The sequence below is a fragment of the Diabrotica virgifera genome, chromosome 1 (genome assembly GCF_917563875.1).
Source record: "Diabrotica virgifera virgifera chromosome 1, PGI_DIABVI_V3a".
NCBI classification, from domain to species: Eukaryota; Metazoa; Arthropoda; class Insecta; order Coleoptera; family Chrysomelidae; genus Diabrotica; species Diabrotica virgifera.
In genome coordinates this window covers 82,274,937-82,293,416 of record NC_065443.1, presented here as the reverse complement: position 1 = coordinate 82,293,416, position 18,480 = coordinate 82,274,937, and the positions used below count along the sequence as shown (strand labels likewise).

The 18,480-nt window shown below is 32.3% G+C and overlaps 1 protein-coding gene across 2 annotated transcripts in view; it reads right to left on the bottom strand.

The window, feature by feature from the left end:
- The window catches only part of LOC114327545 (protein PTHB1), a 51,962-nt gene that overhangs the window by 3,340 nt on the left and 30,142 nt on the right, over positions 1 to 18,480 (bottom strand). Inside the window, exons 6-8 of one of the 2 annotated variants that reach the window (XM_028276215.2) lie at positions 16,890 to 17,363; positions 15,501 to 15,790; positions 2,592 to 2,897 (exon numbers count right to left, since the gene is read on the bottom strand). In XM_028276215.2, coding sequence (XP_028132016.1) covers positions 2,592 to 2,897; positions 15,501 to 15,790; positions 16,890 to 17,363 — 1,070 coding nt within the window. The remainder of the gene's footprint in view (positions 1 to 2,591; positions 2,898 to 15,500; positions 15,791 to 16,889; positions 17,364 to 18,480) is intronic. The other variant, XM_050641899.1, reaches the window with a different exon arrangement.

Here is an 18,480-nt window from a genome sequence, read left to right as displayed (position 1 = left end):
GAAAAAACCATAAAAAGTATTCGCATTTTACGTTTTCAACCATTCATGCTACACTTAGGACCTTCATATTTTATCCAGAAAAACTGTATAATATAATAAAACAATACTGTAAATTTCATTAAGATCGGTTCTATTGGTTTTGTAAAATAAATTTTGCAATCCAGCTTTCGCAAAAAAAATTCATTTTTTCAAAATGTCGCAGGACTGAAAATAAAGGAGATAACAAGTTGACATTATTTTTGCATATAGAAGAGTACTGTACCTTTCAATTGTAATTTGCAAAATTAAAATCGATTAACTACCACGGCGTCAGGAATTTCTTTAAATTAACATTAATTTTGGGTGTTACGCCCAGGACAGCGGTGTTCGATTCACACAAGTTGATTTCCACCAAAATTTCTTCCAATCTTTATCTATTATAGTATTTTCTTTCCTATATTTTGTTCCTTTTATTTTTATTTAGCGTATGGACTTTCACAGTACGATAAATACACAAATATAATATATATTATTCAAACACTAAAATATAATGAATGAATTTAAATATTAATGTCCAATTTGCATAGCCATTCAATTGCTTCTGGGGAGCATTCCACAAAGTCCTGGAGGTTTCCACGGTAGGCACGATTTAGGCAATCTGAAACACAATGACTTATGGTCTGTCTAGGCGATCCACAGTCGCATTGTGGACTTTCCGCACGACCCCATTTGAACAGAGAATCAGCACATTTACCATGTCCGGTACGTATGCGATTAAGCCTCGCCCAGGTGGACCGGGGCAGACCCGATCCGATGAAACCCTGGGTTGGGGTGGATATCTGAATATAGTCCGCTGCTATTGTTGGCAGCCTCTTTTGTTTTGTTCCTCTATAGTTTGTTGTATTTTAATATTTTAATTCCACAAAAATCAAACTAATTTGATTATTGTTTGTGAAATATTGTTTAAACAATTGCATATGTTTAAAAATAATAAACTGTTATTCTCTAAGTTAAAATATATGAACAAAGAAAAAAGCTAAAAAATGGCTAAAAAAGTGTTATTTCAAAAGACAGAGTATGTGTTTTTATTTTGCAATAAACAAATTTATTTATTTATATCGAAATGTACTAAAAATTAAAATGTATCAATAATTATCAAAGGTCATTGGAATGCCCAATCAGAGCAAACTATCCGCTGTCCTGCGCGTAGCACCAAAATTATTGTTTATTTAAAAAAATTCCTGACGCCGTGGTAGTTACCCGATTTTAATTTTGCAAATTGCAGATGAAAGGTAAAGTATTGCGGTCCTGTAACATTTTGAAAAAATATTTTTTTTTTGCGAAAGCTGGATTGCAAAATTTATTTTGCAAAATCTATTGACCCGGTCTTACTGAAATTCACAGTATTATTTTATTATATCATAAAGTTTTTTAGGTAAAATATGAAGGTCCTCAAGTACTTGGAAAGGGAAACGAGAAACGACCCTGCGCGAGTCGCGGAGAAATATTGCAACTATCTTAAATAATTCATATTGTCAATTGAAATTGTCAAATTGAAGTATATTTCATACCTTCTGTCAATGAAGCAGAAAAATTATATATTGCTCCACAATATTGATATGATATGCAATTATTATATAAAGGTAAATTTAATTAATTGTATTTTGCTTGCAGTACTGCATTTTAATAACTAATTTTATTTACTACATACAATTGTTGATGTTTTCATAACATAACCTGAATCTTATTTTTTCTTCTTATTATTTTTTTGGACTATGGCCTTGACAATTATCCAGTAACCAGGACTAATATAATTGGCCAATATAATTAAAAGTGCGAATAATAGTACAGAGCGTAGAAATAGGGGTCGCTTTGCCGAACTTGCACGGTCCCAATAGCATAATATGGTTGAAAAACGTGAAATGCAAATACTTGTTTTTTATGGTTTTTTCGCTATTATTGCTATTTTGCAACAAGGGTGATAATTTTTAAAATTTTTAACCAATCCTATATTGTAGGAAATTTAATTACGCAACTTTTAGGTCAGTACAACTTTTCTCGGAAATTAATATGTTTAAAGTTATAATCAAAAAATGAAGAAAAAATCGAATTTTTCCTTCATTTTTTGACATTTTGATTATTTAAACAATGTTCCGGACCTTTATGAGTGGGAGGATAACTCAAATATTATTATTTGAGCTAGTTTCAAGCAATTTCTGCAAAAAAATTTGAGTCACCTCTCAACGTCCAAATGTACTAATATTTTTACAGATGCGCCCTGGTCTAAAACAAAAGTAAGGACAACTGAACTAACAGGTACGTATCAGAACTTCGGTTGGTATAAAAAACGATAGGATTAATATTAATTTACTGTTTTAAATTAGCTGAGTTTTTATAAAAAATATATGATGATTTATATTTAATGTTTATTAAAAACTTTTAATATACTATGTGTTTTTATTGGGCGGTGGGCCCGCATAATTGGGGGGGGGGGGAGGGCGCAATATTGGGCGGGGGCCCGCATCATAACTGGAACCAGGGCCCGCGGATCTATCAGTACGCTACTGATACCTTGTGTGCAATATGTGTCTGTAAAAAGCAAAAGTACTTACTTGACTTTCTATGTCGTCAACACTAGGACAAAATATGGATACTATTTCTTCCTTCATCTTATTGTCAATATCCATAATTTTTATTAAATTTTCTATTAAATTTAAAACACAACTAAGCTCGACTTGTGCTTTTGTTAATTTTTTGTTGGCTTTATTTAACATTTGAATAGTATTGTCGATTTCATTGTATGTATCTTTCATTAAAACCTCTAAGTTTGTTAATGGAGTAGGATTTTTAACTTTAAACTTGGAAATTAATCGTTTTTGAATAATTATAAATTGTTGCCCTAGTTGTTGTAGTGAAGTCTACAATTATAATTGTATTAAATATATTATTTCATACAATGACGGCTAAACAAAGAAAGATAAGTATAGTAAAACCTGGATATAACGGACCTCTATTTAACGGATTTCGGATATAACGAACGAAAAAATTCGGTCAAATGTTAGTGCAGTCACTGAAGGTTTTCACCTCCGATTTCGTTGAACCTCCATAGATTTTCATGAAAATTGGTGAGCAGTTAGAGGATACCTCAAGGAACAAAGGTGACATTATGCCAACTTGCGCTTTTACCCTGGGGGTGGATGCCACCCGTTTTCTGGGGTGAAAATTATTTTATTAAAAATAATACCACAAATCGATAGAGAGACAAATTCTAAGCAAAATTTGTTATATTAAGTTATTAAACATAAATCAATACTTTTTGAGTTATTAAAGATCAAAGATTTTATTTTTTCGTAAAAATGCATGTTTTAAAGCTGTTTAAATATGTATAACTCAAAAACTATTAGCTTCTACAAAAAAGTTATTCTTACTAAAATTGAAGACAATAAAAATTGAATTGAATAGGTACCTACACTATTCACTCAAAGTACTAAACTAATGTTAATTCAAAGTGAGTTATAGGTAATTGCATGTATATTTTTTTCGACGAGTACTCAAATCTAAGTGTTCAAGCTTAAATAACGGGAAAGCGATGCATTTTTATAAAATATACCTGTTAAACACTTATCAAAGTATTTCAGAATACCTAACAAATGAGCTCCAGAGGGAGTTAATAGCATCAAAATTAAGCAAGTTATGATATGAAACTAAGAAAATCCTTTAGAATTTGGAAAAAGTGAAAAATAAAACATACGCCATTTCCACAAAAATTAAAATTTATAGTAATCCTTACAAAAATTTCTTTATATTAGCATAAGTAATGATTTTAACAATTTTCACTGATTTAAAATGCATATTTTTGAAAAAAGATATACTTTAAAAAAATCAGAACTTGTAAAATTATCGTCACTTTCATTTTCTTTTGAAAATAACTATAAAAATACTCAATATACGTAAAAAATGGTACATAACCAAATTTTACTTTTTTTCTATTTCAAATATTACACTTTTTTTACCATTTCTTTAGGGTGAAAAATAACCGAGATAGAAACGTTTAAAGCTTAAATTTTGCTGCGAGAACCATGTAACCGTGGCCATTTAATCTTTGATTTTTAAAAAAGTAAGTGGTTTAAAAGACTAAGTTTAACGCGTTTTAATAGCTTTTGGAATTACCTTTCAAACCATTTTTAGGTGTACCTGTGATATCTTAAAAATTAACGGAGTTATTAAAAAAAAAACGATACCATTTTTTGAAAAATTTTTTAAAAGATAAAGTTTGAAACATTTTTGGAGCATAAATTTTAATAAAAAAGAAAAAGAAAATAATCGTTTTCGTTTTGATTCAATTCGAGTCTCTTGCCATCCTCTGACACGGTGTTTCTGGATCTTTATCCTTTATCAAAGAGGCTATTGCAAGTAGACTGAATTGAATCAACTCGAGACGAAGAAGAACTGCATCTATTAAAATATCTGCAGTATATTGTGGTTAGACTGTCCTCTAACGGGGAATGACAAAATAAATAAAATAAATTTCGACCACGAGTCAGGATTCTGTTAACCGAGATACTATAGTATCAAGCGGCGCCGCTAGGAGGAGCTTCTCCAACAATGCGTCTCAGAATACTTTAAGAACACTTGGTCATTTTGTACTCTAAACCGAGTAAAGCATGAAAAAGAAAAAGAAAATAATCGTTTTCGTTTTGATTCAATTCGAGTCTCTTGCCATCCTCTGACACGGTGTTTCTGGATCTTTATCCTTTATCAAAGAGGCTATTGCAAGTAGACTGAATTGAATCAACTCGAGACGAAAACGATTATTTTCTTTTTCTTTTTCATGCTTTACTCGGTTTAGAGTACAAAATGACCAAGTGTTCTTAAAGTATTCTGAGACGCATTGTTGGAGAAGCTCCTCCTAGCGGCGCCGCTTGATACTATAGTATCTCGGTTAACAGAATCCTGACTCGTGGTCGAAATTTATTTTATTTATTTTGTCATTCCCCGTTAGAGGACAGTCTAACCACAATATACTGCAGATATTTTAATAGATGCAGTTCTTCTTCGTCTCGAGTTGATTCAATTCAGTCTACTTGCAATAGCCTCTTTGATAAAGGATAAAGATCCAGAAACACCGTGTCAGAGGATGGCAAGAGACTCGAATTGAATCAAAACGAAAACGATTATTTTCTTTTTCTTTTTCATGCTTTACTCGGTTTAGAGTACAAAATGACCAAGTGTTCTTAAAGTATTCTGAGACGCATTGTTGGAGAAGCTCCTCCTAGCGGCGCCGCTTGATACTATAGTATCTCGGTTAACAGAATCCTGACTCGTGGTCGAAATTTATTTTATTTATTTTGTCATTCCCCGTTAGAGGACAGTCTAACCACAATATACTGCAGATATTTTAATAGATGCAGTTCTTCTTCGTCTCGAGTTGATTCAATTCAGTCTACTTGCAATAGCCTCTTTGATAAAGGATAAAGATCCAGAAACACCGTGTCAGAGGATGGCAAGAGACTCGAATTGAATCAAAACGAAAACGATTATTTTCTTTTTCTTTTTCATGCTTTACTCGGTTTAGAGTACAAAATGACCAAGTGTTCTTAAAGTATTCTGAGACGCATTGTTGGAGAAGCTCCTCATAGCGGCGCCGCTTGATACTATAGTATCTCGGTTAACAGAATCCTGACTCGTGGTCGAAATTTATTTTATTTATTTTGTCATTCCCCGTTAGAGGACAGTCTAACCACAATATACTGCAGATATTTTAATAGATGCAATTCTTCTTCGTCTCGAGTTGATTCAATTCAGTCTACTTGCAATAGCCTCTTTGATAAAGGATAAAGATCCAGAAACACCGTGTCAGAGGATGGCAAGAGACTCGAATTGAATCAAAACGAAAACGATTATTTTCTTTTTCTTTTTCATGCTTTACTCGGTTTAGAGTACAAAATGACCAAGTGTTCTTAAAGTATTCTGAGACGCATTGTTGGAGAAGCTCCTCCTAGCGGCGCCGCTTGATACTATAGTATCTCGGTTAACAGAATCCTGACTCGTGGTCGAAATTTATTTTATTTATTTTGTCATTCCCCGTTAGAGGACAGTCTAACCACAATATACTGCAGATATTTTAATAGATGCAGTTCTTCTTCGTCTCGAGTTGATTCAATTCAGTCTACTTGCAATAGCCTCTTTGATAAAGGATAAAGATCCAGAAACACCGTGTCAGAGGATGGCAAGAGACTCGAATTGAATCAAAACGAAAACGATTATTTTCTTTTTCTTTTTCATGCTTTACTCGGTTTAGAGTACAAAATGACCAAGTGTTCTTAAAGTATTCTGAGATAAATTTTAATGCTATTAACTCGTTCGGTATCAAGTTTGATAGATATTTCTAAGTACTTTCACAAATGTTTAATAAGTTTATGTTATAAATGCATCATTTTCCCGTAATTTAAGCTTGAATACTAGATTTGGGTACTCGCCGAAAAAAATATGCATTCAATTACCTATAACTCACTTTTAGTTAATATGAAAAGTAAGGAGTTTATTTAATTTTTTATTAGCTTCAATTTTTGTATAACTTATAATTTTGATTTTGTATAATGATTTGTATAACTAATGATTTTGTATAACTAATAAATCTATGAAAAATCGGTTAAAAACATGCATTTTTCTTACAAAAAATTAAAATTTTTAATCTTTAATAACTCAAGTTTTGATTTATTTTAATAACTTTATACAGGGTGTCCAGAAACTCTACCGACAAACGAAGACAGGAGATTCCTCAGATAATTTTAAGATAATTTAACCCAATTCACCTAGTCCGAAAATGCTTCCTAAGGGAGCTAGAGCTCTTTGAAGATGGCGTCATGTAATTAGTTTTTCTTAAATACCTCCAGAACGCTTCTATTTAGAAAAACGAAAATTGCTATACATATTTACTTTCCAGAAATGAATCGATTCCATCCATTGCGAATTTCTAGTACAACTCATAGGCGTCCGTTTTGGGTAGGGCAACGGTTATTTTATCGCCTAACTTTTTTGTCTTTAATTTTTAAGCATTTTTGACGCTGAATTATTTAATTGTGAGTTATTATAGTACTAAAAGGTACTCTTAGTTTAAGTCGATAGGATACACCGTTTGCTAAAAAAATCGATTTGAAAATTTTTCGTTCCTTGAATTTAAAAAAAAAAGATACAAAAAAAACTATTTAGAAAGATGAAAACTGGTACATTTATTTATATTCCAGAGATTAATCGATTTCATTAATGGCGAATTTCTAGTACCGGTCATAGGCGTCCGTTTTGGGTAGGTCAACAGTTATTTTATAGCATACCTTTATTGTCTTTAATTTTTAAGTATTTTTGACACTAGATTATTCAATTATGAGATATTCGAGTACTAAAAGTTACTCTTGTTTTAAGTTGGTAAAATACATCGGTTTTTTTTTTAATTTTTTTTAACTTTTTTTTTCAAATTCCCAAAACTAAAAACTTTCAAATCGATTTTTCTAGAAAACGGTGTATCCTATCGACTTAAAGTAAGAGTACCTTTTAGTACTAGAATACCTCACAATTTAATAATCCAGTATCAAAAATGCTTAAAAGTTGAAGACAAAAAAGTTATGCGATAAAATAACCGTTGCCCTACCCAAAACGTACGCCTATGACCGGTACTAGAAATTCGCAATGGATGGAATCGATTCATTTCAGGAAAGTAAATAAGTATAGCAATTTTCGTTTTTCTAAATAGAAGCGTTCTGGAGGTATTTAAGAAAAACTAATTACATGGCGCCATCTTCAAAGAGCTCTAGCTACCTTAGGAAACATTTTCGGACTAGGTGAATTGAGTTAAATTGTCATAAAATTATCTGAGGAATTTCCTGTCTTCGTTTGTCGGTAGAGTTTCTGGACACCCTGTATAACAAATTTTGCTTAGAATGTGTCCCCCTATCTAATTATGGGGTTATTTTTAATAAAATAATTTTCACCCCGAGAAGGGGTGACATCCACCCCCAGGGTAAAAACGCAAGTTGGTACCATGTCACCTTTGTTTCTTGAGATATCCTAACCATTATACTCTATATCTCTACTCTCTAACCACTTAGAATATCTCTAACCACTCACCAATGTTCATGCAAATCGATAGAGGTTGAACGAAATCGGAGGTAATAGCTCATATCCACCTTCAGTGACTCCACTATGTGAAAAAAATTAAAAACGTCTCTGTATTTTACAAATAATTTCAATAAAATTTTCTTTATAGCATTGTGCGGACACATTTCTAATTATAAAAAACAGCAAACTTCAAAAGTTGCTTGTTTGCAACTTTCAAAAAAAAAGTAACTTGATTTACTTTAAACCTATTTTTATATAACGTACTTTCGACCCCCCATTTAGTCCGTTATATCGATGTTTTACTTTACTGAATATCATAAAAAGAAGAAAACTAGAGTATTTTGCCCACGTGATGAGAAATCCGAAATATGAAATGCTACATGTAATTATCCAAGGAAAAATAGGGGGAAAGCGCGGTCCCGGATGCAGAAAAACATCCTGGCTTAGGAACCTCCGCCACTGGTATGGAGTGAGCACCACGACACTATTTAGGTCAGCTGTGGACAAAGTAAAGATCATGCGACTGATCGTCAATGTTCTGTCAGAACAAGTCACTTAAAGAAGAAAGAAGAAGAAGATAATAATATATAATGAAAAATAAATACGTTTCAATCTATGATTTAAAATTCGAAGCATAACAAATAAATCCAACAGCAGATTATTTTACAAAAAAAAATGTTATAGCACTATTCTTCTTCTTCTTCTTCTTCTTCTTCTTCTTCTTCTTCTTCTAGCCATTCACGTCCACATCTGAACACAAGCCTCTTCAAATCTTCCTTTCCATTGTTTTTATTGTACCCTACTTGTAGCCAATTTTTCCCGGCAGTCCGTTTCAGATCATCTGTTTCTTTTTAAAGATTGTCTGCGGGTTTTAATAAAACCACTACAAACAGTTTTCAACTTAATTTTAAAAACGTCAACATTTCCGGATGCTTGGAAAATAGCTAAGGTTTGCCCTATTCACAAATCATATAGCCGTAATATCGTGAATAATTATAGACCAATCTCTATTTTGAATAATGCTGCTAAAATCTTGGAAACCATTTTGTACAATCGTATACAGGGTGTTTCATTAATAATTGTCCATATAGTAACTGGAGAAACCTTAGCACAAAATACGAAGATTTAACCTAAAACACTAAAATAAAATGTGGTTCCTTACTGAGTTACAGGGTATTTTATCTAAAAATTTAAAAACTATTTTTCCTCAGCATTTTTAAACTATTCGACGTATTCTTTTCATACTTGGCAGGTAGTATAGGTACTGTACAAACTACTAAATTATGTTAAACAAACGTTTCTGGCTGTTACCAGAGGCGTACGACGGGGGAAAGTGAATGGTTGACCCTTTCCAAATTCTACGCCACTGGCGAAATTGCTATTTTAGTTAAATTTTCGGATTCTCCAATACTTTCTATGAAAATAATATACTCTTCATTCGTAACGATAAAGGCATTAGTTTCCGAGATCTTTGAAGTTAAAAATGAAACGGCACGGTTATTTTGATTAATGTAATGTGTCGCTTCATTTTTAATTTCAAATATCTCGAAAACTAATCATTTTATCGTTACGAATAAAGAGTATATTATTTACATAAAAAGTATTGCAAAATCAAAAAATTACACTAAAATAGCAATTTCGTCAGTGGCGTAGAATTTGGGAAGGATCAACCAGCCACTATCCCCTGTCGTACGCCTCTGGTAGTAGCTAGAAACGTTTATTTATCTTAATTTAGTAGGGTGCACAATACCTACACTTTTTGCCAAGTATGATAAGGATATGCCAAATAGTTTTAAAGTACTGGGTACAAATAATTTTTAAATTTTAATCATATGAATTATAAATTAATCAAAATAACTGTGCCGTCTCATATTTAACTTCAAATATCTCGAAAACTAATGACTATCGTTACCAATGAATAGTATATTATTTACGTCAAAAGTATTGGAGAATCTAAAAATAGCACTAAAATCGTAATTCCTCCAGTGGCGTAGAATTTGAGAAGGTTCAACCATTCACCATCCCTTGTCGTACGCCTCTGGTAGTAGCTAGAAACCTTTGTTTATCATAATTTAGTAGGGTGTCTAGTAGTCGCACTTTTTGACAAGTATGAATAGGATACGTCGAATAGTTTTAAAATTCTAAGCAAAAATAGTTTTTAAATTTTTAGATAGTAGTAAGGAACCACATTTTATTTAAGTGTTTTAGGTTAAATCTTCATATTTTGTGCTAAGGTTTCTCCAGTTACTATATGGACAATTATTAATGAAACACCCTGTATATGTTGTTCTGAAGCTATTTCCTTGTGGCATTTTTATAATCAAGTATTTTCTATGGGAAATAAGCCACAATTTTACTAAAAAATGAATTTATTAACGTTTCGAATAGTATTTTGTATTTTGACAACGAAACCCGATTTGGGCTTCGAAACGTTAATAAATTCATTTTTTAGTAAAATTTGGCTTATTTCCCATAGAAAATACTTAATTGTCTATATGTATCTGCTAGGAATCTTATATCTACAGATCAGCATGGATTCATGAGCGCAAGATCCACTACTAGTAATCTTGCAGTATTTACTCAGTATTTATGTAAATCACTTGACGCAAGGGGGCAAATTGATGCCGTTTACACTGACTTCTCAAAACCATTCGACAAGATAAATCATCGAATATTATTACAAAAATTTTCTTCGATGGGAATTAACAATACTTATTTCCAGCTTCTCAAGTCTTACCTGTCGCAACGAAGACATTATGTTTATTATAACGGCTATAGTTCAGAAATATATACTGCAACTAGTGGAGTCCCGCAAGGATCGAATTTAGGCCCATTGCTATTTTTATTATTTATTAATGATTTGAGTGAGTCCTTAGATTGTAATAAGCTGATTTTTGCGGATGACTTGAAATTATATGTAACAATTAATACTTTAGAACAGCGGTTCTCAAACTGTGGTACATGTACCACTGGTGGTACATATCATTACTTGAGGTGGTACACAAAACTCAAAAACAGCCAAAGTCAGCACTACTATTATAGTTAATTAGATCACCTAGCTCTAGCTAGATAGGTATTTCAGTTAGGTGGTACCAAAAATAATAAACAGTATTTGGTGGTACATGACTCAAAAAGATTGAGAACCGCTGCTTTAGAAGATTGTGTTATGTTGCAAACACAAATTTATTTATTACATAATGGGTGTCTACAAAACCAACTTCACCTAAACAAATCTAAATGTAAGATTCTTACTTTTAGTCGTAAATATAATACTTTGATGTTTCCATATGAAATTGACAATGTTGTACTAGAAAGAACTAATTGTGTCAAAGATCTAGGTATTTACATGGACTGTCAACTAACATTTAATATCACATTAATTCTATTATTTCCTCGGCATATCGCTCATATGGTTTTATTATTCGCAACTGCAAAAGTTTCTATAATCTATCAGCACTAAATGCTATGTACATGAGCTTAGTTAGATCCAAATTGGAATACGGTGCTTTAATATGGAATTCTATTTATTTTAAATATTCAAACGTTAAAGGGTTAAAGGGTTAAAAAAATATCTAAATTTTTAACCTTCAAAGTTACAGGAACATATCCCCAAAGGGGTTGTGATTATGTCGCTTTGTTAGATAGTTTTAAATTTATTTCATTAGAAATGCGTAGGTATCAATCAGCGATATTATTTTTGCATAAACTGTTAAATGGTGGAGTTGACTGTCCTAATTTACTAGCACAAATCGATATCTTTGTTTCTCAGGTATCAGCTCGATCTAATAATACATTTGTGTGTGAAAGATCCTACACGAATATAATGTTAAAAGCACCAATCAACTTAATGTGCAGAAACGCAAACAAACTATCTAATAATTGTGATATCTTCTGTTGTTGTGCTTATGAATTTTAAAAACAAGTGTCGAGCTCTTACCTAAGGTATTTCATTTTGGTTTTTTTGTCTTTATAACGTATATTTGTTTTCTTTTTTATTTATTTATTTGATTGCATGAGAATTGTTTATTATTTATTTGTAAAATTGCTCTGTAAATGGGTGACTGTTGGGCAATAAACGCTATTATTATTATTATTATTATTATTATTATGATTATTATCTCATAGAAGGTCTACCTCTGGATCTTTGTGTTGGTATGGTCTCCAGGTTAGGATTGTTCTGTGCCATTTGTTTAGATAGCTCCTAGCTGCATGTCCAGCGTATTCCCATGTCAATTTTAATGATTTTTGTACCACATCGGTGAGTTTGGTTTTCTGTCTTATCATTGTGTTTGTTTTCCTGTCCTTAAGTGATATGCCTAGCATTGCTCTTTCCATCGCGTCTTGAGTGACTCTGAGTACATTCATATTCTTTTTTGTGATTGTCCATGTTTGTGCCATATATGTTAATATCGGAATAATGCATGCATCAAACACTTTAGATCTAAGATGTAGTTGAATTTGTTGATTTCTGAGTATATAGTTCAGTTTGCCGAATGCTGCCCATGCTAATTTTCTTCTTCTTTTTATTTCTTCCGTTTTAATTTCCCTATTTAGTATTATTTTTTGTCCTAAGTATACCTATCCTATATAGATATTCTTCAACATTTTCTATAATTTTGTCGTTTATTATTGTCACGGTTTCTTCGGAGTGCATGGCTTTGTTTTGTTTAAATTCATTTTCAGTCCTATTTTAGGAGATTCGGTATGTAGTTCTAAAAGCATGGTTTGCTGTAGGTCTGTATCTATCAGGATTATGTCATCGGCAAATCGTAGATTACTATACCTCGTCCAATTTACTTACCGTTGCACGTCATCCGCGCCATAGCCTGTGACACGATACCAACACGAAATATTTAGGCGGTAGGTGGGTTCCCCTTTAGAATCATTTTGATTCTAAAAAAGAACACACCCTCCGCCTAAATATTTCGTGTTGGTATCGCGTCACAGGCTATGGCGCGGATGACGTGCAACGGTAAGTAAATTGGACGAGGTATATAGCACTAGTATTTTATTATAAATAAATAAGACACTAAACAGAACCTACGGCTGCAACTGCTGGGGCGGATGCATTGGTAAGTGGCATCCTTTTGTCTTGGAGTTATGAAATCAGTCCCGAAGGCGAATGAACCAACAATTTATTCATCGCCATAAGGATCTAGGTCTAGGGAGTAAGGGGAACCGCTACATAATAGTAAAAAAAATCAAACATACTGCTGGTTAAAAACGGCAAAATAATTCGAGAAGTTGGGAAATGGCTTAGAAGATGGCAAGACTATATCCAAGAGCTTTTTAAGGGCGAAGGAACGGATGAAAGGAAAATAGAAAAACCTTGAAAAGGAAAATATCAACAACTGTCCAGACAACAAAAAAAGAGCTTTTCGAAGCCATAAAACGAACAAAAAGTGAAAAAGGCAACAGGTTCTGATCAAGTGCCGGTAGAAATATGAACGCTAATAGAAGAAGAGCAGATTGGAATATGGGTTGACTTATATAATACATGACACTGCAAAAAAAACGCAAAATAATGCCATCGAACAATTTGCGATTACGATGGCAAGCAGGGCGCTCAACCGTCATGTACAATTTACAAGTATACCTGAACAGATTTAACAAAAACCCTCAAGGTCACTTGCACCGCATTAACGAACGTCTGTTGTGTCTTCCCTGGGCGGTTGAGGATAAATCGGTTTTACTGTACGGGGCGTAAACATTTGGCTTAAAATCATTGACAAATGAATCAGCCGTGTCAATGAATAGTCGCAGTAAATGCCAAATATTTGTGAATTTCGTTTGAGTGCCTCTGCAAGTATAGACAAGTATGTACTTTGGCAAGTGTATGAATAATCGTGATCTCTTTGACTCGGGTCATATCAACAAATATAATGGAAAACCAACGAGTGGCAACGAGTAACAAATAATTGTTACTATACTTTATTTCACGTTAAGAAAGGAACTTTGGCTTATGCAGATCAGTGCTGCCAAAACTCTCAGGCACGTCTTGCTATTAGACTGCCGATATACGATTCATTCTTGATAGGAGCGGCATCATCGCGTTTCTGTCGTCCATAAGAAATACGTAGCCCTAGCTACGCAACGTTCCTTTCTTAACGTGAAATGCTCTAGACTCTAGACTCTATAGTAGGGGTCACCAATTAGCTGACCGTGGTCCGCATCCGGACCGTGAGCTAGTTTTGTGTGGACCGTCAATAATTTCACAATAGTGTTTGGCAATTTTGAAAATGTTTGGCCATGAAATTGTGTACTATGTTTGGCTCAACTTATGTGTGCGAATCCGCTTTATCAAGAATTAACTTTATTAAAAATCGGTAGAGATCTCACTTAACAGATGAATATCTCAACTCCCTAATGAGACTCAGTTGCACTAAACTCACTCCGAACTTCAGACAGGTGGTACATAAAAAAATGTAATTTTTCTCTCTGAAAATTTAATTTTGTAAAGAGTTTTCCCCCTTATTGTTATCCTTACTACTCATTAATTTTGAAATTAAGTAAACTGTAATATAAAATTGTCATGTGCATTTTTTTATATTTATTTCCTTTCTAGTATATGTTAAGTAGGAGTACACTCAGAGTAAGCCACAACTTTACTAAAAAAATGATTTTATTAACGTTTCGACGCCCAAATCGGGTGTTGTTGTCAAAATACAAAATATATTAATGAATTAAACAAAAATGTTGTTGCTTAGTAAAAAAATTCTACTGATAATTTGTTTAATCTGACTCATTTATATCGGCAATTTAGACATATATTATACATTTTAAAGTAGAAGACTTTAAAATGATATTGCCAATATTTATGAGTTGCGTTCTTGGGACGACTTTACTGAAAGATAGTTCATTCGATTACATGAAATCAACCCCAACTCAAGAATATCCGTCATAAAGAAATCATAACATATGATCGTCTTTAAAAAGACAACCACATGCAATGGTGACAGTAAAATTCTCGCGTTAGAGATTCCATAGTAAATTACGAGGGAAAACCAGGAAAAAAATAACTTATAAATATTGGCAATATTATTTTAAAGTATAATATATGTCTGAATAAAATATAAAAATACTTTAAAATGTATAATATATGTCTGAATTGCCGATATAAATGAGTCAGATTAAATAAATTATTATAAGAATTTTTTTACTAAGCAACAACATTTTTGTTTAATTCATTAATATTTTTTGTATTTTGACAACGACACCCGATTTGGACGTCGAAACGTTAATAAAATCATTTTTTTAGTTAAATTGTGGCTTATTTTTCATCAAAACTAGTTAATTTTAAAAATGTCACAAGAAAATAGCTTCAGAACAACATTAAAAAACAAGTCAATTAATACATTAATATTAAAATAGATAAAAAATATCGATTGTATTAATTAGGGACTTACTTCCAACTTGCTAACCTCTTGCCTGCTGCTGAAATGTTCTTTGACATACAAAACAACTTCTGTTGAAGGCAAAGCTGAACTGTAAACAACTTTGAACTCATCAACGTTCCGATAATGATTGTTCAAACGAAATATTATTTGTTCAATGATACAACTCAATGAAGCTATCGATGACGATTGAATCCTATATCGGTCTGATGATTTAGCAAGAAGTACTGTCACGGGTTGCCCACTATCGTAAAAATTTTTGAACGCTATGGCGTTACTGGTCTTAGTTTCTTCGCCAAATTCTGGAAATTAATAATAATACTAATTAATAATAAGTACTACTACTTTATTACTATTAAGACTAAAGGCGCATTCTCACGGTTCGATTTTAGTTGATCAACTTTGTTGGATCGACTAAAATCGGTTAAGTTTGTTGTTCACACATTTCAAACAAAATTGAAGCAATTAGTTTTAATAAAATGGCGTCAAGTGTAGTTATACGCAGAAGTGTACCTTATAAATATTATTAGTAGCTTACTGATTCAGCAACTTAAGAAAATTATGTTAAGACGGAATAAAGAACATAAAAAACGTCGCTTCTGGATACGAAATTGGATTAAAAGAAGAAATTAATGTGGTGTTTCAGAAACTGTGCTAAAAGAACTAGCTTTGGAGGATAGAGAAGGATATAAAAATCAGAACATAACACTCATTTTACAACACACTTTAAACTCATTTTGTTAATTTGAAGGATCATTTTTACGCAGACTGACGATATAATAGTGATTCAAGATTCTTGCAAATTTTAGAAGCCATGGAGGTGTTACCAGGAAAATGGACCAATAAGTTTTCAATTTAAAAATCTTTGAGTAATATTTTTAATATTTTTCAATATTATTAATGTTGCTATTAGGATTGAAAACTTTACCTTTCAGTTGCTAGATGACGCTAGTCACCTACTCCATATACGTCAGTTGCAATGCGGGGATAAACTTTCATGGTTGGGTCACTTCGAGCAGAGAGCAGCAGGCCTAAGCCTCTCCGATGATGACTCCAATAAGAGTCGAAAATCGTCGATTCAGAGTGCTGGACTGCGCTCCCTGTTCTAAGTGAAAAATAAGATTGTTTTGCCTTCGCATTGCAACTGAATAAAAATGGTATACATTTTTATTTTTATTTTTTACTGTTGCTTCAGAAATAAAACCAAAATTCGATAGATAAATTTTCATTTTTAAATCAATATTTAAATATACAGGGTGATTCATTTATTTGCAGCAATAGCAGCAATTTGTGAATTATTTTCTGTATTTTTATATTTTTATATTTTCCTTCATAATTTGAGATCATTGACATATATATGGTTTAGATGATAAAGATAATTAAGAAATTAACTTTTCTCACCTGGAAATAAGGTTAACAAGGGAACAACATTTTGAGTAACGCTAAGGGTAATCTTATGATTTCCGTCTTTTTGGGGAGTAGAAGATTCCGCAATCAGTTTAATGGGTAACATGGCAGATTTGTTAAAACTTCTAGCAATACCTAAGGAACTTATCACCGTAACACTGACATTCACCGTTAAACTTGGCACCTCCAAATCTTCATATAAGAAAGCGAAACATTCAAAGTCCATTGTATCTTCAGGATGCAGATGAAAGTCAATGTCTGGTGTTATTTTAATGGGTTTTGAAGCTGATACTGATATCTGTATCTCATCAAAGGCCATCTGCGGTGTTACTTCTACTTTTATTGGACACATCTGAAGATCTTTTGGATCTTTTAGGTTTGTTTCATAAACACAAGGTACTAAATCCTTGCTAACTTGGATTTTGATCGTTATTTCTTTTTCTGGATTTTGATTGGCAAACTTTAAATCTAAAATATAATAATGATTTATTATTATCAATCATAAAACACTTCTGCAACTTCATAAACCAATCATCAGCGGTAAAAAACTGAAAACCGTGGAATTTTGAGATCAACACCGATTTTAATGAAAATTTTAAATTAAGCCCAGCTGACCCTCTTCTTCAAAATCTACCGTGGGCAATCTACCACCTCAGGGCAAAAACAGGGCTTTTGCCCTGGGGTGAAAACAACCTTATCTAGGGGATGAAAATTTGTTCAATCAAAACAACTATGGGTCGATAGACTGACCAATTCTGAGTAAACTTTGTTCTATAAAATATTTTTTTGCAAAGTTAGTACCTACTTTCCAAGTTATTAGCGATTGAAACTATGCATTTTTGATTGAAAAAACTCACGTTTTATAACCATTTTTCAACTTAAAAAAATTTAATTTTATAGAAAAAATCATTAACAACAATATTGTAGATAATAAAAAATAAAGAGATTCGCGTCAGAAAGGCCTAGTTAAACCTAATAACGACTATTGACTATTGAGACTATTGAGAGTTATTGCTCTTTAAATCATGGTTATTTTCGAAGAACCTCGAAATGGAGAACCTTCAATCTCAAATAACTCGATTGTGGTGCAATTTTTTGAGAAAACTTAAGAGACCTATTTTAAAGTTCAGTAAAACACCTTTCAAAAATAAGCTCTGATAAAAGTTTTTTGCATAAGAACTGACTGACTTATGACGAAAATAAAGTCGCTGTTGGTTTTTTTTTCAAATGTAACAATAATTATGTAAACCCTCGTCGTTACAATCTTAATAGAAATGAATAGCTTCCCACTTGAAATTATTAACTTTATTTAGGTATAGGTAAGTGATACGATCCATGTAATTTGACCATTTGATCCATGTAAATGATTAGTTTAGAAAAAATAGTTAATTAAATCCTAGTTAACTTAAAGTTAACTTAAATCCTAGTTAGTATCCTTAAACTAGTTAATTAAAATAAACCTAAAAGTATTCATGATACAAAAAAAAAAACAAAATTTGGATGAACTGCTTACCAGGACTGATTCTGGACTGTATAAAGTCTGTATAAAGTAGGAATCTATGGAGTTTAGGTAGACTCGAATTGA